The sequence below is a fragment of the Gymnoscopelus microlampas genome, assembly GCF_963454915.1.
Source record: "Gymnoscopelus microlampas genome assembly, chromosome: 12".
Lineage (NCBI taxonomy): Eukaryota > Metazoa > Chordata > Actinopteri > Myctophiformes > Myctophidae > Gymnoscopelus > Gymnoscopelus microlampas.
The window spans coordinates 50,686,574-50,705,001 of NC_139949.1; the positions used below are offsets into that span (position 1 = coordinate 50,686,574).

Sequence of the window (18,428 nt, forward strand, 5' to 3'; positions counted from 1 at the left end):
ATATAATTTATATATATAATGGGTAATAATCTTTGTATTTTTTTAACACAAATCTTCACTTCTAGGGGTCCCCTGAATCAAAACATTTTCAGATGGGGGTCCGCAGTCAAATAAATATCAATTTGGGGGTCTTGGACATGAAAAAGTTTGAGAAACACTGCTCTACACCTCAAAATAGTCATATTTGAACTGGGGACCCCCCACCCTGACAAGCACTTGGAATTGTAGGCATTACGTTTGATTCCACAGATAATCATTGTGAAAATAGCCGATCTACAAGCTCACAACCACACCTCGAAGTGCGAGGCGTTGTGAGCTTGTAGATCGGCTTTTTTCACAATGTTTGCTTCTTTCATAGTGTGTCGTGTGTGCGTGTGGCTGCGCACACACACACACACACACACACACACACACACACACACACACACACACACACTTGAGCTCGACCAAACATCCGATGACTCTGGCCAGATAGGATTGTTTTTCATGTAGTTTTGCTTCCTTAAAAAGATTATATATCATCAGTACACTGACTGCCATTTTTGACTCTTAACAACTTAACCCCATGAAGACCTGAGGCCCATTCTACAAATGTTTCTTAAAATCCTAACAGTTGTCTGAAGAAAAACGTATGTGGTGCTCAAACTTCTCAAGGACCTCCAAAATTAGAAGTATTTGGCCGTGTTAGAAGTATTTGGCCGTGGACCCCCCCCCCCCCCCCCCCCATCCTCAAAAACATTTTGTTCCAGGCACCCCCAGAACCAAAGATTTTAGTTAAAAATGATCACTTTCAAAAACATATACAGTGTATATAAAGTGACACGCTGTGAGCTTTAATGTGATCTGTTCTGATCTGTTGGCTAACAGATCCAGCTTTTACTTATGATGCTTGCAATAACACTTTAAGCCACAAGATGGCAGCATGCTGAAATTAAGATTAAAACCACACTAAGCTAAAATAAACCATGTATTAAAACTTCAAAAGTGTTCACGTGGACAGAGTGTCTATATACGTGCTCAGGAAGTTGCAAAACCAGACAGCATTGCGAAACCAGACAGTATTAATCGATGAAAGTTGAAGGAAAGTTCAACTGATGAAAGATGAACCAGGATGTTGGAACAGATGGCATGACCGATGGCGAAATCTAATAGTTTTCTAGAATCGCGTGACTTGGCTAAAAGTTTCACTCACGCCCAGAGGAGTACACAAATTAACCCAACGGACTGATTGGCTTAGCCAAGGGACCCCCCACAGGGAGGAGACTGGCAGAGCCAATTAGGAAAAAGACTCCCCTCGATTGTGAAAAGTATAAACGAGCTTGCACGCCGACGGGGAGACAGAATTCTCCAACTACTAACTTGCTTATCCGGTTGCTGAGCGCGTTCCTTAAAGACTGCTGTTGAACTGAACTGAACTGACCGTTCGTGATACCACAGGCTTGTACTTTTCATTGACATTTATATTGTATTCTGAAAATAACATTGCGGTATGTGTTATCTTTAATTCATATGCCATCTAAAAAGGGCTAACCTTATACAATTGTTTCTGTCTCCATGAACTGCGTGACCAACGGACAACAGTCATGGTGCAGCAACAGTTGGCGACCCAGACGTGATTCGTCCGGACCACAGTGAGTGGATGACCATCCGGTCTATTGACCCCGTTCCAGGCTTTATACAAGGTATCTGGTGGCACTGATCAAGGGTTCCCTGTAAAACAAAGTAAGCACATGTTCTGTGTAACAGTTAGAACTAGAGAACAAAGCGGGGCTTGCAACTCACCTTGTTATGCTCCAAGGGTTATTTTTTTATAACGAACAGGTACTGTAGTATACAACGTTTCGACCCTTCCGGTCTTTTTCAAGTGTAACAAAAAACTAGATATATCTTTTTATACGAAAAATGATAAGTTGGTTATCAGCCCCACCTGGTGATTAGGGGTGGTACCAAGACTTTTTAGAACATTCTAGAATATTTATTTTTTTAAATACTTCTTTTATACTATATATATATATATATATATATATATATTAGAGGTGTAACGATATAGTAACTGCATCGAAAAATCGTTTTGAATCTTCAACGATCTACTATATCGATATGCAAACAGCAAAATATCGTATCGTTTGACTTTGTATCGTATCGAATCGTTTTGCAAAGCAAATAATCGTATCGAATCGTTTGGCAATGCAAATAATATATTTTATCAATACAAAGTACTTTTAAGAAGAAAAAAGAGAAAGAGTGCTTTATATCTAGTATCCAGGTATTTATTTTTCACACAGATTTTTTGGGTAAATAAATAGTTACTATATCGATTTTAAATCATTTAATCGAATCATATCGTTCTAAATTAACCTGTCCTGTATCGTTCATGTATCGTATCGACTAAATCACTGAATCGAAACGTATCGTATCGTTCTAAATTAACCTGTATCGTTCATGTATCGTATCGACAACCAAGTATCGTGATACGTATCGAATCGCTGTTAAAACGTATCGTTACACCCCTAATATAATATATATATATATATATATATATATATATATATATATATATATATATATATGTATATAAAAACAGTAGTAGATAAAACTCATTAGACCTACAAACAAGTCCTACAAAAATCTGAGTTATTTTTGCTAAATACTTTCAGAAAAATATAATTTTGACCCGGTCCAGATCCTAGTCAGAGAAAACAAAAAGGAATAACCCAAAATAAAAAGTTTTAAAGACTCTACATATAACCATTGGCTTATTTATAGATAAGGCCTAATATCAAAGTCCTCATTGAGTCCTGTTGGTGCCATAGTTTTGAGATAATGGATCCACCATACTTCCCTCCTCAATAGGAGATTATCTATATCTCCCCCTCGTCTCGGAAGATGTACTTTCTCTATTCCTATAGTGTCTTAAAGATGAGACATTGTGGTGTGCCTTTTTAAAATGTAAAGCTACTGGGCTTTCTCTATTCCCATTACGTATGGTACTCCTGTGTTTTTAAAGCCCGTGTTGTCTTACCAACATAGGCTTTACCACATGGACACCTGAGTATGTAGATTACATGATTCGTTGTACATGTTATTTTGCCTCTTATTTTTTCTCTTGCCCCATTGATGGGTGATAGAAAAAAAAATGCATTTTTCTGTAAAGTGACACTGAGCACATGAACCACAACGTCGGTTTCCATCTGGCAGGTCATCTAAAAAAGTTTTTTTTAGGAGGCAGATCAGATTTGACCACCATGTCTCTGTATATGTGATCTCTTGTATAATAGTCTAGGGGGGATCTGAAAAGACTTATCCAAAGATAAGGATCTGAACTGAGAAGATGGCAATGTTTTTTTTTTAATCATTTTCTTAAAAAGGTTGCCTACAGGTGAGTATTGTGTAACACACACTGTATAGGTTGTGCAGAAGTAGTTTTATTTTTTCATAGATTGTAAGCACTCTTCTTGTTTTTTTTGGCATACTTTCAACGCTGCCTTGTCTACAATGTGCTGTGGGTACCCTCTTGTTTTGAACATGGTTTTTAAAGTATCTGTCTGTTCCTGAAAAAAACATGTCTGTATTACAGATTCTACTTATCCTATAGGGCATAGCAGTAGCGGCCATTTTCTGGTTCCACAAAAAAAAGCCAATGCATTTTCACATAGAGATTTCCAAAAATAATGATATCAATTATTTTAAGCCTAGAATCAAATCATATGTATTTAACCCCAGTCTGTAAAAAGTCCTGCGATGTACTGTACTTGCTCTGTTCGTTTTAGTCAATGATGACTATGTCCTTTAATTCCTAGGCTTCTTTATTTATATCAACCAGTGAACCACATGTGTACAATGTTTGTCAGAAGCATGAACTCTACTGTATATAGAACTCACTTCCTGTCTCTTTGCATTCATTATATAGGTACTGACACTACTGACACCTTGTGGCTACAGACAATAGATCATGATCATAGCCTCAGACGAGTTTTATAAGAAGTTGATACTTATTTTATTCTTGTTTCCCCAGATCCTCCGGTACGATTTTCATAGGACAAGGTGAGTAAAGTGGTGAATGATTTAGAAATTGTAGAGGAGTGAATGGTGAGGCGCACTGCATTACACAGATAGACATTGTTTGGTATGATAAATTATTGAACATTTCATCGACGGGTCCTGAGTCCGGGACGATGCTGGGAATGTCTAATAATCTATCAAGGAGTTAACCATATAACTTGACCAAACAAATCCCATTCACTAGGACTGGATTGGGGAGGGCATTGTTAGAACATCACTGACTATTGACTTCTCTAAGAAGAACACCTTATTGGCTTGCCACAAAACTGAGGACCCCCACCACTCAAATAGCAGAGAGTGGCTCCAACCTCTTTTTGTGAGCGGAAGTAGCCAAAGGTAGTTGCTTAGAGTTAAGACCTGGGCAACCAGGCACATAGAACTGGAAAATACGGGTTGGGTATTAGACGTCTGTTTTTTGTGTAGACCTAATTTCACCGGGTTAGATTCTGTCTATATTGTAGACTGAATCTAGCCGATTGAATTTAATCCATTATTCCCTTGATTTTAAAAAAACAACTGTAAGTTGCACAACTGATGTCCAATTATTGGACTAAAATAATTTGAATAGCCATTGATCAAAATACAGTATAGTTTAGATTTAGCCTCGATCTAAACGTTTAAATCAAAATCATGTATCAACGCCTAGATTTAGACCAGTTTTAAAACATTTATTTTAGTCATGTTGTTTGAAAACGTTTATTTTAAGATGCTAACGTTATGTTTCAAAATGATTAGATCTCACTATTATAGCTAAATAAAGCAGTTTGCATTAATGGTGATATAGGCAAAAATATTTTTGAAAAATGTATAAATAAATAGCAAAAATAAGGGCAGTTTGCACTAATGGTGATAGGGTAATAAAAACTGAGGAACGAGTGAAAGCCATATAGACTGGGAGCCAGGCCCAGCCCTCAGGATGTTCTCTGCTAACTTTTTTTCACTATTATTTCCTATTAGCATATACCTTGGGCCATCACAAGTTCATACTGAACACCCCCAACTCAGGGCCGTTTGGCCTCAGGGGCGCCAAAACACCTTCTTTGGTGCATGTTTCTGGCAAAATGGTGTTAATGGCAATATTAATTTACTAAATTGTCTTACACATAATGAAATTCGGCCTACATCCACTTAAATATGACCTACATGTCATGTGTAAGACAATTTATGTAATTTTAGTAACTTATAATTGCTATTACATAATTTCGTCAGATGGCTCGAGTTGGGGGTGTTCAGTATGAATGGCCCAAGGTATATGCTAACAGGAAATGGTGAAAAAAAGTTAACAGAATATCCTGAGGGCTGGGCCTGGCTCCTGGACTAATAGAGTTATAATGGTGAAAGCAGTACCAAACCGCAGATTGTTTTTGGAGGTCGGCTTATTTCTCTCACGAAACTTAAAACTCAAAACTATTTACAAACTATAGACCAATCTCATTGCTTTCACAGATTTCAACAATTCTAGAAACATATTTGTAGACAGATTGGATCACTTTGTGTTAAGAAATAACCTCTTAACAGAGAATCAATACGGTTTCAGAGCCAACAGATCGGCCGCAAAGGCACTAATTGAATTAACAGAAGAAATCATTAGTAATACTGATAAGATGTATACAGCAGGAGTTGTTGTAGATTTAAAGAAGGCTTTTGACACTTTGGATCACGATATCCTCCTAAAGAAAAAGGACAAATATAGGTTCAGAGGGGTTGTGTCAAATTGGCTAAAAAGCTACATAAAAGACAGAACCAGTTTGTCCAACTTGGACTGCAAATAAAGCTGTGGAACAATTACATGTGGTGTCCCTCAGGAGTCTTCTTAAGCCCAAAACTATTTGATATATCAATGATTTGTGCCTGTTATCAAAAGGTACTGAAATGTGTATTATTTGCTGATGACAAACATATTGTACAGGGGAAGACATCTAGCAGCTTAGGGAGATTGTAACAACAGAAATGGGTAAATTAAAACATTGGTTCAATAAAAATAAGATATCCCTAAATTTAAATAAACAAAATGCATGATGTTTGGAAACCGGCAGATAAACAGACATCCTCCAGTTGATGATAAACATTTCAATAGAAAGAGTATATGAAAAAAATAATCTTAGGGGTCCTGTGCTGGCTAAGAGCATCTCAGTTATAAGTAGAGCGAGAGATGTACTAAATCTTAAGTCATTGCACACCCTCCACTGTGCAATAATATTAACATATATGCACTACTGCTCGGAAGTATGGGGTAATAGACAATACATTCACTAGTTACACTTAAAAAAAAAGAGCAACAAGACTAACAACATAGGCTATCGGGACCACACACACAGATTGTTTCTGGAATCACAATGTCTTAAAGTTTAATGACCTAATAAAGTTTAAAACTCTGCAGGTAATGCATAGAGCTAGATATATCCAACTTCCTGTAAAGGTATGTAGTAACTGGAGCTAATAATATGCTTGACTATGCCACCTCCCGCTTGTGGAGGGGGCAGGAGGAACCCCTAAACCTTAGAATGTTCAACACGGTGTAATATGACCAACTTCCCTTAAACGGGAATAATTTACCTGAGGCAGTTTGTGTAAAAATAGAACATACTTTATTAAACAACTATGTAATACAAGGAGTATTACTATATCAGGCAATGGTCAGTAAGGCAAAGATGTTATCAAATAAAGTGACAAGTTAGTTATTCTAATAGGGAAGGGTGGGTCGGCCCGTACACACAGTACTACCAAGGTAACTATTGGGGAAAGAGGGGGACAGGCCTGGCACCAAACTCATGCAATAAAACAAAGTAATCAATACAAAAACATAATAATGATATAATACTTTATTGTCAGTTCACTGAAATTTGTCTTGCAACCCAGCAGCCATGTATGCAGCACAAATACAAATACAAGTTACAATGAATGTCACAGGTACGAGTACACAGTTACTAAAAACAAGGCACGCTTGGTCACAGTGCAGTGCACCGGTCATGCAGTGTCAGGAATTAACTTACACACCAATAAAACTAAGGTCCCACAGTGCAGTCCCAAGAGTGGAAAGTTAGCCGTGTGTAACAGGGCGGACCCGGCCTTGAACACGGTTACACTGTAACATAAGGAGAGGAGAGAAAAACGATTAAAACCATATGTCACCATGAAGGAAATCTATGCCTAACGTACCTACTATCAAATGAATGAACTCAAAATAAACAATAAATCAAAGTAAAATTAACAGTGGAAACAGTGGCTGGACTGGTCCCTTTAAGGAAACAGACAACACATTAGCTGCCCTAGTATTGCCCTAGTATTTCAACATAATGCAAAAACTATTCAAATCATTAAAAAGAACAAACAGCATAAACCTACTTTGATTTGCGGTGAATGCACACAATGCAGCACAATGCAGGGACAAGGGCGGGGGACAATTCCAGCAACACAGCTACAAGATAGTGATGTTACAAAACTAAAAATACATTAAAATACACAAAGAGGCATACACTGCGTCTAGGTCCACTTGGTTATAGCCTCTTTCTATGAAGCGGTTGGTGAGAAAATTAATACATTTGAATAAAACACAACAATGTTGATAGAAATTAAAGTGCTATAGGCATGGTAGCATCCATGTGCTCAAACAGTAGGCTAACAAACAAAGTAGTAGCATGTGCTCAAACAAACAATAGGCTAGCAGTAGCATTAGCTGCAACAGACAAAAGGGTAGCCTTACACATGGTTATGATGTGCTACACAAAGTTGAGCTTTGGCCTACCATGCTTTCTCCTTCACCCTTCATGAGAGGGGAAACACCATCCTCTGCAGCAGAGTCAAATGGCTCTCTAGTGGGAGGAACTAGACTTTTATACTTCCTGGTCATGTGACTAGGTCAGGTGCAGTAGGTGCACCATTCACCTAGATTCCGACACGTACAACATACATTTCTGGATAAGGAGGGGGGCTACAACCTCAGGAGACCACTGAACTTTAAATGACATGTGATGCGAACTAATCTGAAAATAATGTGCATCTCTTCGTATGGTGTACAGTAACTATATGGAATCAATTAGAGAAGGAACTACAGTACAGTATAAACATTAAGCAATCTTTGAAAATCTTTGGGGAAAAAATCTCAGGAAAAAATCTTGGGGGAAACAAAAGAACTCTAAAACACTAAAAGAACTGAAAAACGTTAATAAAAACTATGCAAACTAAGCAATATATGTATCTTTATACTCAAAAAAGCACAGTATACAGCATTACAGATAACATAAGGAGAACATAGCTCTGGTCCATAGCCTAGAAGGAGTTCTCCTTAAGGCTATGGAACTTTCGAGCCTTTGCGCATGCCTCTCGTCTCGTCTGCAGTAAAAATAAAAAATACACTTAAGCTACTCACCAAAACAAAGACGGTTTTATGGAGTTGAAAGCCAACTCTACTAAGTGAGAACACTCTGAGCCCCCCACCTCACGTCTAAAATACACTTTTTGTCCAAAATGGTTGTAGTTAATAATGAATGGCTCAAGCTGCTCTCAGAGCCCTTTTTAAGTACAGGTGATGGCCCAGACCCCGACCCCTGGCTCCCAGGAAGACAAAGGCATATATCTGCATCGCTATGGGCGAGGGGTGCTCTGCTGAATGGATACGTGGCGATTGGCTACCTGCCCGTGAATGAGACAGGTATTGCTGCAGACTGCAGTCTCATGTCTCACCCCTCTCGTGTCAGCACATGGGAGGCGGAGAGAGAGAGAGAGAGAGAGAGAGAGAGCGAGCGAGCTTGCAAAGCAGAGGATTTGAAATGTGCCTAATTTTTCGGTGATAATTAATGAACTGCTGTGTCATTATCAACCGGTCAGGATGTCCGGAGAGATTTATTTTTTCCGGTCTTTGTCCCTATTAAAAAACGGTCAAAACCGGCAAGACCGGAGACTGTGTGCAGTCTGGATGGATGCGCTGTGAGGCGTGTAAATTAACGAAAACGAACAAAAAAGGGGGGGAAATATATTTGTTATTTACTTTTGTTTATTATTTACTGTTAATTATTATTATATTTATTTTATTTTATTTCTTTATTGAAAATATTACCAGGGGTTCAACCTTACCCTTTTTTCAGGGACTTTGACAATTATTATTATTGATATTATGATTATTATGATTACTATGAATGTTATTGTAATATTATTGTAAACATAAACCAAACGAAGGAATTGTATGTACATATATGTATATACATACATATACATATATATATATATATATATATATATATATATATATATATATATATATATATATATATCAGGGGTCGCGCTAGGATTTTAATCTGCCGGTCCCAATGTCCGGAAGGATTCAAATTTACCGGACATCTGACAAAAATAACGGTCATAATTATTTTTATGCATTAATGACAAGCAGGTGCGTAAATACAGCATAACACTTAGGCCTACAGCATTATATTTTGGATTGAGCTATTTGAACATGAACCATCATAATATACACATTTTATATAGCAGGGTCATCGAACACAAATACATTAAGTACCTACATTACCATTTGCGCATGCTGCGTGCGTAATGGTTTCTCAATAATCAATTGCGTTTGTATGCATTTTCTAATCAAAGGGCACTGCACAAAATTGGGCATTTCAAATTAATCCTTCATAACGTGGCTCAGCTGACCTGTTAGGGCAATAAATTATAGACCACTACTCACTCACAGGAGGAGGTTATGCTGTATATGTAGCCCCCACAGTCAAATTAGCCAAGAACCGGCGTGCAACAGACCTGCCAATCGGGCTCAGCCCTATTGGCATGACTGGTAACATGTCGGACTGGCGAGTGGGACCCAGCTCACTGCGTTCCACTACAATCTGGCGTAGTCGGCAGGACGAGGAGCGTAATATCCTCGCGTGAGGGACATGAGGGACGTCGTGTACGGTGGTCCGCGGCGTGAAGTGCGAAGCGCGAGGACGCGCTCCAAAGATCGGGGGGGGGGGTGATTATAGCCCCCACAGTCAAATTAGCCAAGAACCGGCGAGCAACAGACCTGCCAATCGGGCTCAGCCCTATTGGCATGACTGGTAACATGTCGGACTGGCGAGTGGGAGCCTCGGGTTCAATCCCAGCTCACTGCGTTCCACTACATATAGTTAGACAGAGGATGCTGTCCGTGCGTCTATTGGGACAGCCGTGGGAAAGTTGATGAGTTGTGAGAATCTTGTCGTCTCCACATAGAGCTATTCAGTTCAAAGTGGTAACGTAGAGTTAAAAATAGGTCCACGATTATGATTAACGTCATGTTTCACCTCGTTGCCATAGTTGCAGTAGCCTATAGCTGTTGTGAAGAGTATTTACGCATCTGTGTTAGATTTCATCTTCAACCTGCACTGTTGTTAAACTGTAGGGCAACTTGCCAACTTTACTCACAAGTGCCCTTGTATTAGCCTAGTATCTGTGACATATTCTAACTCGTAATGATACAACTTGTGTGTGACTGGCTGTTAAATACACAACTTTATATAATGTAACTTGTAAGCGGACCGCGGACTGCCGAGACCGCTGTCTAGTGCAGCACATTTTACACTGGTTATTATTAACAGGTAATAGGTGTAACCTAACAGCGGGTGACAAACTCTGTTCTTGCTACCGCTCTCTCTCTCTCTCCCAGAAACACGTGACTCCATAGTCTAAACCAGTTGTGCATGATTGGCCAATACGCTTGTGCAAGGACGCGCTGTGATTGGCCAGTAGCCACTTTGAGTGACAGTTGGGGCAAACGCTCTCACCAAAACATTATTTACTATTCTGTCCCTATCGGTACATAACTCGAACGGCGCTGAGTCGACTAGCAGACCATCGGCCGGTCGACGCGGGCACTCGCGCCTGGAGGCGGTCGGGCGCGTCTCCTCGGCCTCAAGGTCTGCTGAGTCGGTGCGCCTCCGTTATGGTCCAAAACTATACTTTATCGGGGAAAAAAAATAGTCTGCGGTTGTTTGAAAAAGGCACTTCCGCGTTGGCCACAGAAGGGGGCGTGTTTATAGCACAACTGGTTTAGACTTTGTAATGTCGCCCCAGAAACACACGCACGCTGTTAAGAGAGAGAGAAAAAAAGAGCGAGCGAGAGGGCGAGAGAGAGAGAGAGAGAGAGAGAGAGAGAGAGAGAGAGAGAGAGCGAGCGAGCTTGCAAAGCAGAGGATTTGAAATGTGCCTAATTTTGCGGTGATAATTAATGAACTGCTGTGTCATTATCAACCGGTCAGGATGTCCGGAGAGATTTATTTTTTCCGGTCTTTGTCCCTATAAAAAAACGGTCAAAACCGGCAATTATCGGACTAACGCGACCTCTGATATATATATATATATTTTGTCCTTGTATACTTGTCCAAAGGATCTGAAAATAAAGCCGAACTGAACTGAACTGAACACTGATTACCCAACGACACATCATGGCAGCAACGTGTCTGAGACGCTAAAGGCAAGCGGTACACTGAACTGATAAGAACAGAATTGCAAAAAACATTCATTCTGAACTCAGTACATTGCATAGGTGAGTGCTAAAGGATAATTTATTTTAAGGAGATGTTTATGTGTTGAAATAGTTGGTCATGTAAAAGTTAGCATTAGCCAACTACCAGCTAGCTCACGCCCAACACTATTTAAATGGCAAGATGACTGAAGAGGTGAGTATTCTTTGCTTGTTGATTTTAAAACGTTTCTTAAACCACTTGCAAGCGTATAACTGCTAAAGTTAGCTGCTAGCTGCCAAGCCTCCAATTGCAAATATCAAATATAGCATTCAAGTGACCCTGAATTATGTTGGTGGTTGTATGTCTTTACACATTGTTATGCCTTTCAGCACCTCAAAAGATGATCAATCACCAGTGAGAACACAAACGCATGTTGACATTATGTTGACACACCAAAATGTAAGAGTTCCGGAAATTATGACCATTGATGTTACTCAACATTGTATTTCAAATGTTTAAATATTTCTCTTTTATAAGTCTTATTCAAGGGTGTCCTCCTCCTTTTTAAACAACTATTTCATTTAAGGGTGTGTCCTCCTCGTTGTAGATAATATTCAACCCTGATTTATGATTTCCGTCCTCAGGTACCACGCCAGCTTCACAGAATACCACGTTGACAGCCCCTATCCACACCTCAACACCAGGTCTTACTAGCAATCGGCTGTAAACACCACAGAGGTGTTTAAAACAAATATGTTATGTCTCCTTGGTAGATCAGCAAAATTGTACATTTGAATTAAACTGCAATTATAATTTCCAGGAGCCTCTTGTATCACCTATGTTGAGATGTAACAAATTCCTACTAAGTTAGCTCGTGCCAATCAGCAAGCTAATGTGCTCACAGTAACAATTAGAATGGAATACTTTTTATTAGCCACTTGTACATTCAATTAAATGACATGACTACAAACTGAAATGTCTTATATCATATAGAAATGCATCTTTCTAATAATCTCAACACTAGTTAAGAGTCCTTCCAGTGTTGTTTACTCCCCTATGAAACTCGTTAATATGAAGGAGGAGGTCAACAAGGGAAAGGGAGTTCAAAAAGACAGCTGTATTCAAAACTAGTGATGTTGCAGTAATTGTCAGTGCTAAAATTATTTTTAGTTCATTTTCATGTACAGCCTACACTCTAGATTACATAACCTCTGCTATTGATACTATATTGATTGTTTGGCCAGGCTACGGAGGAACAGGGCTGTTGTGGATCCATTTACAGTGGAGTCAGTACTGCTATATGGGGCTGAGACGAGCTGTGAGATTAATAATGACACATACAGGACACAGAGATCACAAGGTATGTGTAGATGGTAAAGTGGAGAGATTTGGAGATGACATTGAAAACATTAAGTTGGATGTGTTGGATTTCATTATCTTCCACCACCTAAAAGTGAATTGTGGCTTCAGTCCGGTGCAAGCAAGTCAGGACTACACAATGTAGATTTTGATTTACTATAGCTGTGAGCACAATAGTGAAGGTGTAATTAAGACATGTAATTGACTTTGTTTTCTCCTCAACAGGCGTACTCTGAGCCAAAGCAGTGCCAGGACGTCACAACCACAAGGTAGAATTTTATTGAGTTTCGCAGTGATATGGTGAATTTGTAAGTGAGATGAGTAAGTCCCCCCACCAAACAGAGAATCTTAGCCCTACTCCAATGTCTTATTTATTTACTTTACCCCCAACAGTCAATCGAAGGCTTACTCCAGGCCTCAATGAAGACATAACGCCACATATATATAAAATAACTTTGTCAGTGCTAGTTATGTTGCACACGTGTGACTGACATGTACTAGATAACTACTGTAATGTCTACTGTCAGTCTGAGAGTTTTATGTCATTGTTTAGATTTTTGTCATTGTTTTGATTGCAGAAGCCGTTCGGAAGACATTCAGAGAGGCATCAGGACCTGGTCAGCGCTGCCATCTCGACCACTTCAAGCAGGCGCCTGGTCGAAGTGGTGGAGGGGGTTACAAGAAGAAGAAGAGGGCAACGACTTGAAGCAAATCCAATATTATTATTTGGTCAAAATGTTTTGTGAAGACTTGTCTTTTTTTTGTTGTTTAAAGCAATTCAAAACGATTGTACAAGCTTTGGTATGTTTATTTGCTGAAATGTGAAATAAATAAGTATTGTGATTGAAATTATAGTTGAAGGATAGTTATGTTCAAATAGAAGATAACATATCCACTACCTCACACACCCCACCGCTGCTACCTTACTTACGTACGTACATACTTATAATAAATGTAGTATTTATAATAATAAATAATAATAATGGACTTTATTTATATTCCACTTTACATTCGTAAAAATCCCAAAGTGCTACAATAGGCAGTTGCATAAAAAGAAACATCACACCATTAAAAACATCTGAGAAACTGAAACAAAACAATGAAAACATGGGGGCATAAAGCCTAGAGGTAAAACCAGTGTAGCTAAAAAACAAATGTTTTGTTAAAAAGGTAGGTCTTTAGTCCTCTCTTAAAGGAGTCAACCGACTGTGGTGCTCTCAGGTGGACAGGGAGGACAGGTTCCACAGTTCGGGGGCGGCCGAGCAGAGGCAGAGGCCTTGTGAGTTTTGAGGAGGTTGGTGTTTGAAGAGCGGAGGTTGCGGGTCCAGGTTGTAGGGAGACTAGTTCCTTGAGTTAGGAGGGAGCGTTGCCGCGGATGCACTGATGAGTCAACAGGGATATCTTGTATTCGATCCGGAGAGTAACGGGAAGCCAGTGGAGTGAACGGAGGATGGGTGTGATGTGTTTGTGTTTGCTCACTCTCATCAGGATCCTAGCAGGGCTGTTCTGGATATACTTTGAAGGCTTTTGCTAGGGATGTGCGTTGCAGTAGTCCAACCTGGAGGAGACGAAGGCCTGGACGAGTTTTCCTGAATCTGCTAGCGTGAGTGTGGGACAAAGTTTTGAGATGTTTCTGAGGTGGAAGAAGGATGTTTTAATAGATGTTTGATGTGGGCCTCGAAGTTGAGGGTCCATTTTCACCCCCAGGTTGGTGACAACCGGTGAGAGGGGAAGGTCCTGTCCGGAGAAGGTGATGCTGGTTATGGTGGATGTTTTTATCTGGTGTGGGGTGCTTTCATCTCCTAGCTCTCCTGCTGTGAAACTAACTGTACACTCCTCATACTGCTAACAGAGAGACTAAGACTGACACCAACAACACAAACTTATCCATTGCCGCGATACTAGCTGTGGGAGCCACCCTCTGTGTAATACAGTATATGTTGCCACAGGGGTGTTCAAACAGACTAGAAGGTCCAGGAGGGACAACAACGCATTGATCCATATGAGATGAGCCACCTACAAGAAGACCACGGACAAAACATAATAGAATGACCCAACTAAAGGAGGCTATCTAAAAAAAAAAACGGAGGGCGCGGCACTTGGACCTTGCAAAAGGAACGGGAGTCCCCTCCGGGAAACACCTGAAGGAGGGTCTCGTAAATAATAGCCATGTGAGGTGAAAGGTTTGTTTAAAGGAACTACAGGACTGCCTTGTGTTGTTTGGGCCTGGATCCAGTTCATGTATGGAGCAAGATGTTATGTACTGTTGATCATCAATGGATGATAAAGGAGGGATTAATGTGATTTGTTCTGATCTGTTGGCCTGGCCTTCTATAATAGGTTAACAGATCCAGCTTTTACTTATGATGCTTGCAATAACACTTTCGGCCACAAGATGGGGGCATGCTGATGCAATTGCATGCTGCAATTGCATCAGCTGACCATTGTGGGAGTATGGGATTCTTTTTTACCCTCTAACACTAACCATAGGTGAAATTCACCTGAAGACCACCCTGTAGAAAAAAAAACAGGGACGGGCGACAGGGAAACAAACCTACCTTCTATGACGTCAGTGAGCATCCTGAAGGTACCCAAGGACCCGCCCACCTCAGACATCAGGCAGCATTATGAAAATCACCTAATTACAAATGTTCGGGTGACATTCACCCATGGCTAGTGTTCTAGGGTTAAGATTGCTGTGGAACTGAACTGACCATTCGTGATACAACAGGCGTGTACTTTTCATGGACATTTACAGTATATTGCATTCTGAAAATAACATTGCTGTATGTGTTATCTTTAATAAATATGCCATCTAAAAAGGGCTAACCTTATACAATTGTTTCTGTCTCCATGAACTGTGTGACCAACGGACAACGGACATAATGCAGCAACAGCTTGTACATGAACCAACCCCCCCCCCCCCCTTTGCCCCAATTTGGGGGTCCTTGACATGAAAAAGTTTGAGACGCCACAGCTCTTCACGGAAAATAGCCGATCTACTGTACACACACACACACACACACACACACACACACACACACACACACACACACACACACACACACACACACACACACACACACACACACACACACATTTTAACAATTTATTTATGTCCACACAAAAGGAAATGTATACAAGGACACAAATATTACAGTGCAGCAAGGTTACATCCACAAAGTCAAGGCATATGTCCTCATGATACAACAAGCATGTCATGTGACCCAGCCATGTCACTCCAAGGGCACCAGCAGCTACTGTATAGTGTCTCCGCATGGCGGCTGACAATCATAGCAGAGACAGCACAACACTCTGCCAGCCCTCCTTCCTCGTTTCTGGGCATCCTAAGTTGTCGAAACCCGCTCTAACAACCAGTCTGCGGGCAGCATATCACGGGCTGGACCACCAGAGGAAACAAAGTTCCCAGTCCACTACTGCACTGCCGCCCGGTGTCAAAGCGCTCTCTGTAGCTGCTCCCACGAGCCCGAAAGTCCACCCATTGTTAAATCTTGGACGTACTACATTAAATGTTAAATGTGCACCTACTAAATTAACGGTGGTAGTTACAACGGGGCAGTTTAAACGGCATGCCCCCCCCCCCCCACACACACACACACACACACACACACACACACACACACACACACACACACACACACACACACACACACACACACACACACACACACACACACACGACTGATTTGTCTGAAGTTGGATCTGTTTGTCTTTTATTTGTATATAATAGCAGCATTATGCCTATTATGCCTATAATAGCAGCATTATGCATATCTAACTCCCGAACACAACAACAGAGTGAATGGCGCTTCCGGGTTCGTTCTACCCCAGGCATGCGCAGACTGCGCATTCTCTTGGTGAGTTCATAGTTATTTATTGCCAATCTGTTGATCTGGAGTACATTACATTGGCCACTAGATGGCCTCATCCCCCTGATCAAAGAGAAAACAATATCATCTTTATTTGTACATTAATGTATCAGGCAATAATGCTATAGCAATCAGTTTAACACAATTCTGAAAATCACACTTGGTTGTTTAAGAGTCATACAAATGTTTGTTTGTAAGTAAGTATAGAATTAGAGAGTGTGAACAAACAGTTCTTACTCATTTATCATGTGACATAAATCATATAAATCTCAATCTATCTGATCAGATTTGTATGTGTATTTTATTTTTTCTTCCAGCTCCATTGTCAAAATGCCACTGTTCTTCCAAATGATTTTTTAAATGCAAAGTAATCCCAAAAGTAACTGCAAAAACTCTCATTCCTGATCTTGAGCAATCCAGCAGGCGACTTCACTACTTGACCTGCAACCAACCTTGGAAACATGCCCACTGGTTACCATACATACAGCCTTTAAGGCAGGGGTGTTCAATGTTTTTCAGGCTAAGGACCCCGTAACTGAGAGAGGGTTGAAGCAGGGAGGGACCTCCGACTACATATTGTATACATTTGTATTGCAGAGTCAATTTTTTCTTTCATAGATTTCATACATAGATGTATAGACTTGTTTGACAACATTATAATCAGTGTTGGATTCATGTTAATGTATTTTCATAAAAGGACGACTTCATCCATTTTCAACCTTACCTTCATATACTTAGTCCTCACTAATGCTCATTATAATATGGTACCACCCCTGCATTATCAACACATTGTACATATAGATAAATTGTAACACACTATCATCACTTAAGAGGAAACACAAAGAGGCAGAAATGAATGCTCAAGTATTTTATTGATTGATTGGGATTTGATTGTTGAATATTATATATAAAAGATAACATAGAAATCAAAAGAACATTTTTATAAATGTTGACAAAATAAATACTGATTTTGTAAGTATTAATATGAATCACAGAAATCATAAATCAAAAATTGGAGTCATATATTGGGACTCCTGGTATCATTGAAGGGCCTCTGGTTCAGCCTGCCACATTTTCCCCTGAAGATCCGGGGGACAAAAAAAGGATAAAAAAGGAAAAGGTTAATATTCCCCGTGAGATAAACATACTTCGTCTTCGACTTTGGGACACCTACTGGTTGACAACTGGGACTGCATGAAGCTCATAAAGCTCCTCAGGCCAATCAGTGACTGCCTCTAAAAGGCCCCTTTTCAACCGGTTCCTTTCTTCTTTTCTGCCTAATTTTGATACAAATGAAATGGTTCAGAACCCTAAAAACTGGTTCGGAAACAGAACCAAAAAACTGAACCCTGAACTGGGAACCAAAGTTGGTGTGTCACTATTCTACTGGTTGGAAGATGCAGATGCAATATAAACAATGGCAAAAGCAATCGAAAACTCATCATTATAAAAGGGAAACTGTAACTTCCAATTCATCGAACCAGTGGCAACTGTCAACTCTCTAACTATCTGCCGCCTCCAATTACAATGGTTCTGCTTAAAACTAGTGGAAAACGCGGGCCGTTTCGCATCCGGTTCCATAAAAGTACCAAGGTCCCAAGAATCAAAGTTATTTTGGTGGAAAGGGGGCCCCTGTGAGCTGTAGACTGTAGTTCCCGTTTCCCCAAAGGTGGCATATTCA

The 18,428-nt window shown here is 40.1% G+C and overlaps 1 protein-coding gene across 1 annotated transcript in view; it reads left to right on the forward strand.

Moving 5' to 3' along the window:
* LOC311057420 (pancreatic secretory granule membrane major glycoprotein GP2-like) overlaps positions 1-14,147 on the forward strand; it is a gene marked incomplete at both ends in the record, with an annotated part of 35,704 nt that extends 21,557 nt beyond the window's left edge. The window contains 5 exons of the mRNA XM_084074379.1: positions 11,888-11,912; positions 12,143-12,202; positions 13,083-13,126; positions 13,436-13,551; positions 14,079-14,147. Coding sequence (XP_083930505.1) covers positions 11,888-11,912; positions 12,143-12,202; positions 13,083-13,126; positions 13,436-13,551; positions 14,079-14,147 — 314 coding nt within the window. The remainder of the gene's footprint in view (positions 1-11,887; positions 11,913-12,142; positions 12,203-13,082; positions 13,127-13,435; positions 13,552-14,078) is intronic.
* Positions 14,148-18,428: the final 4,281 nt, after the last annotated feature.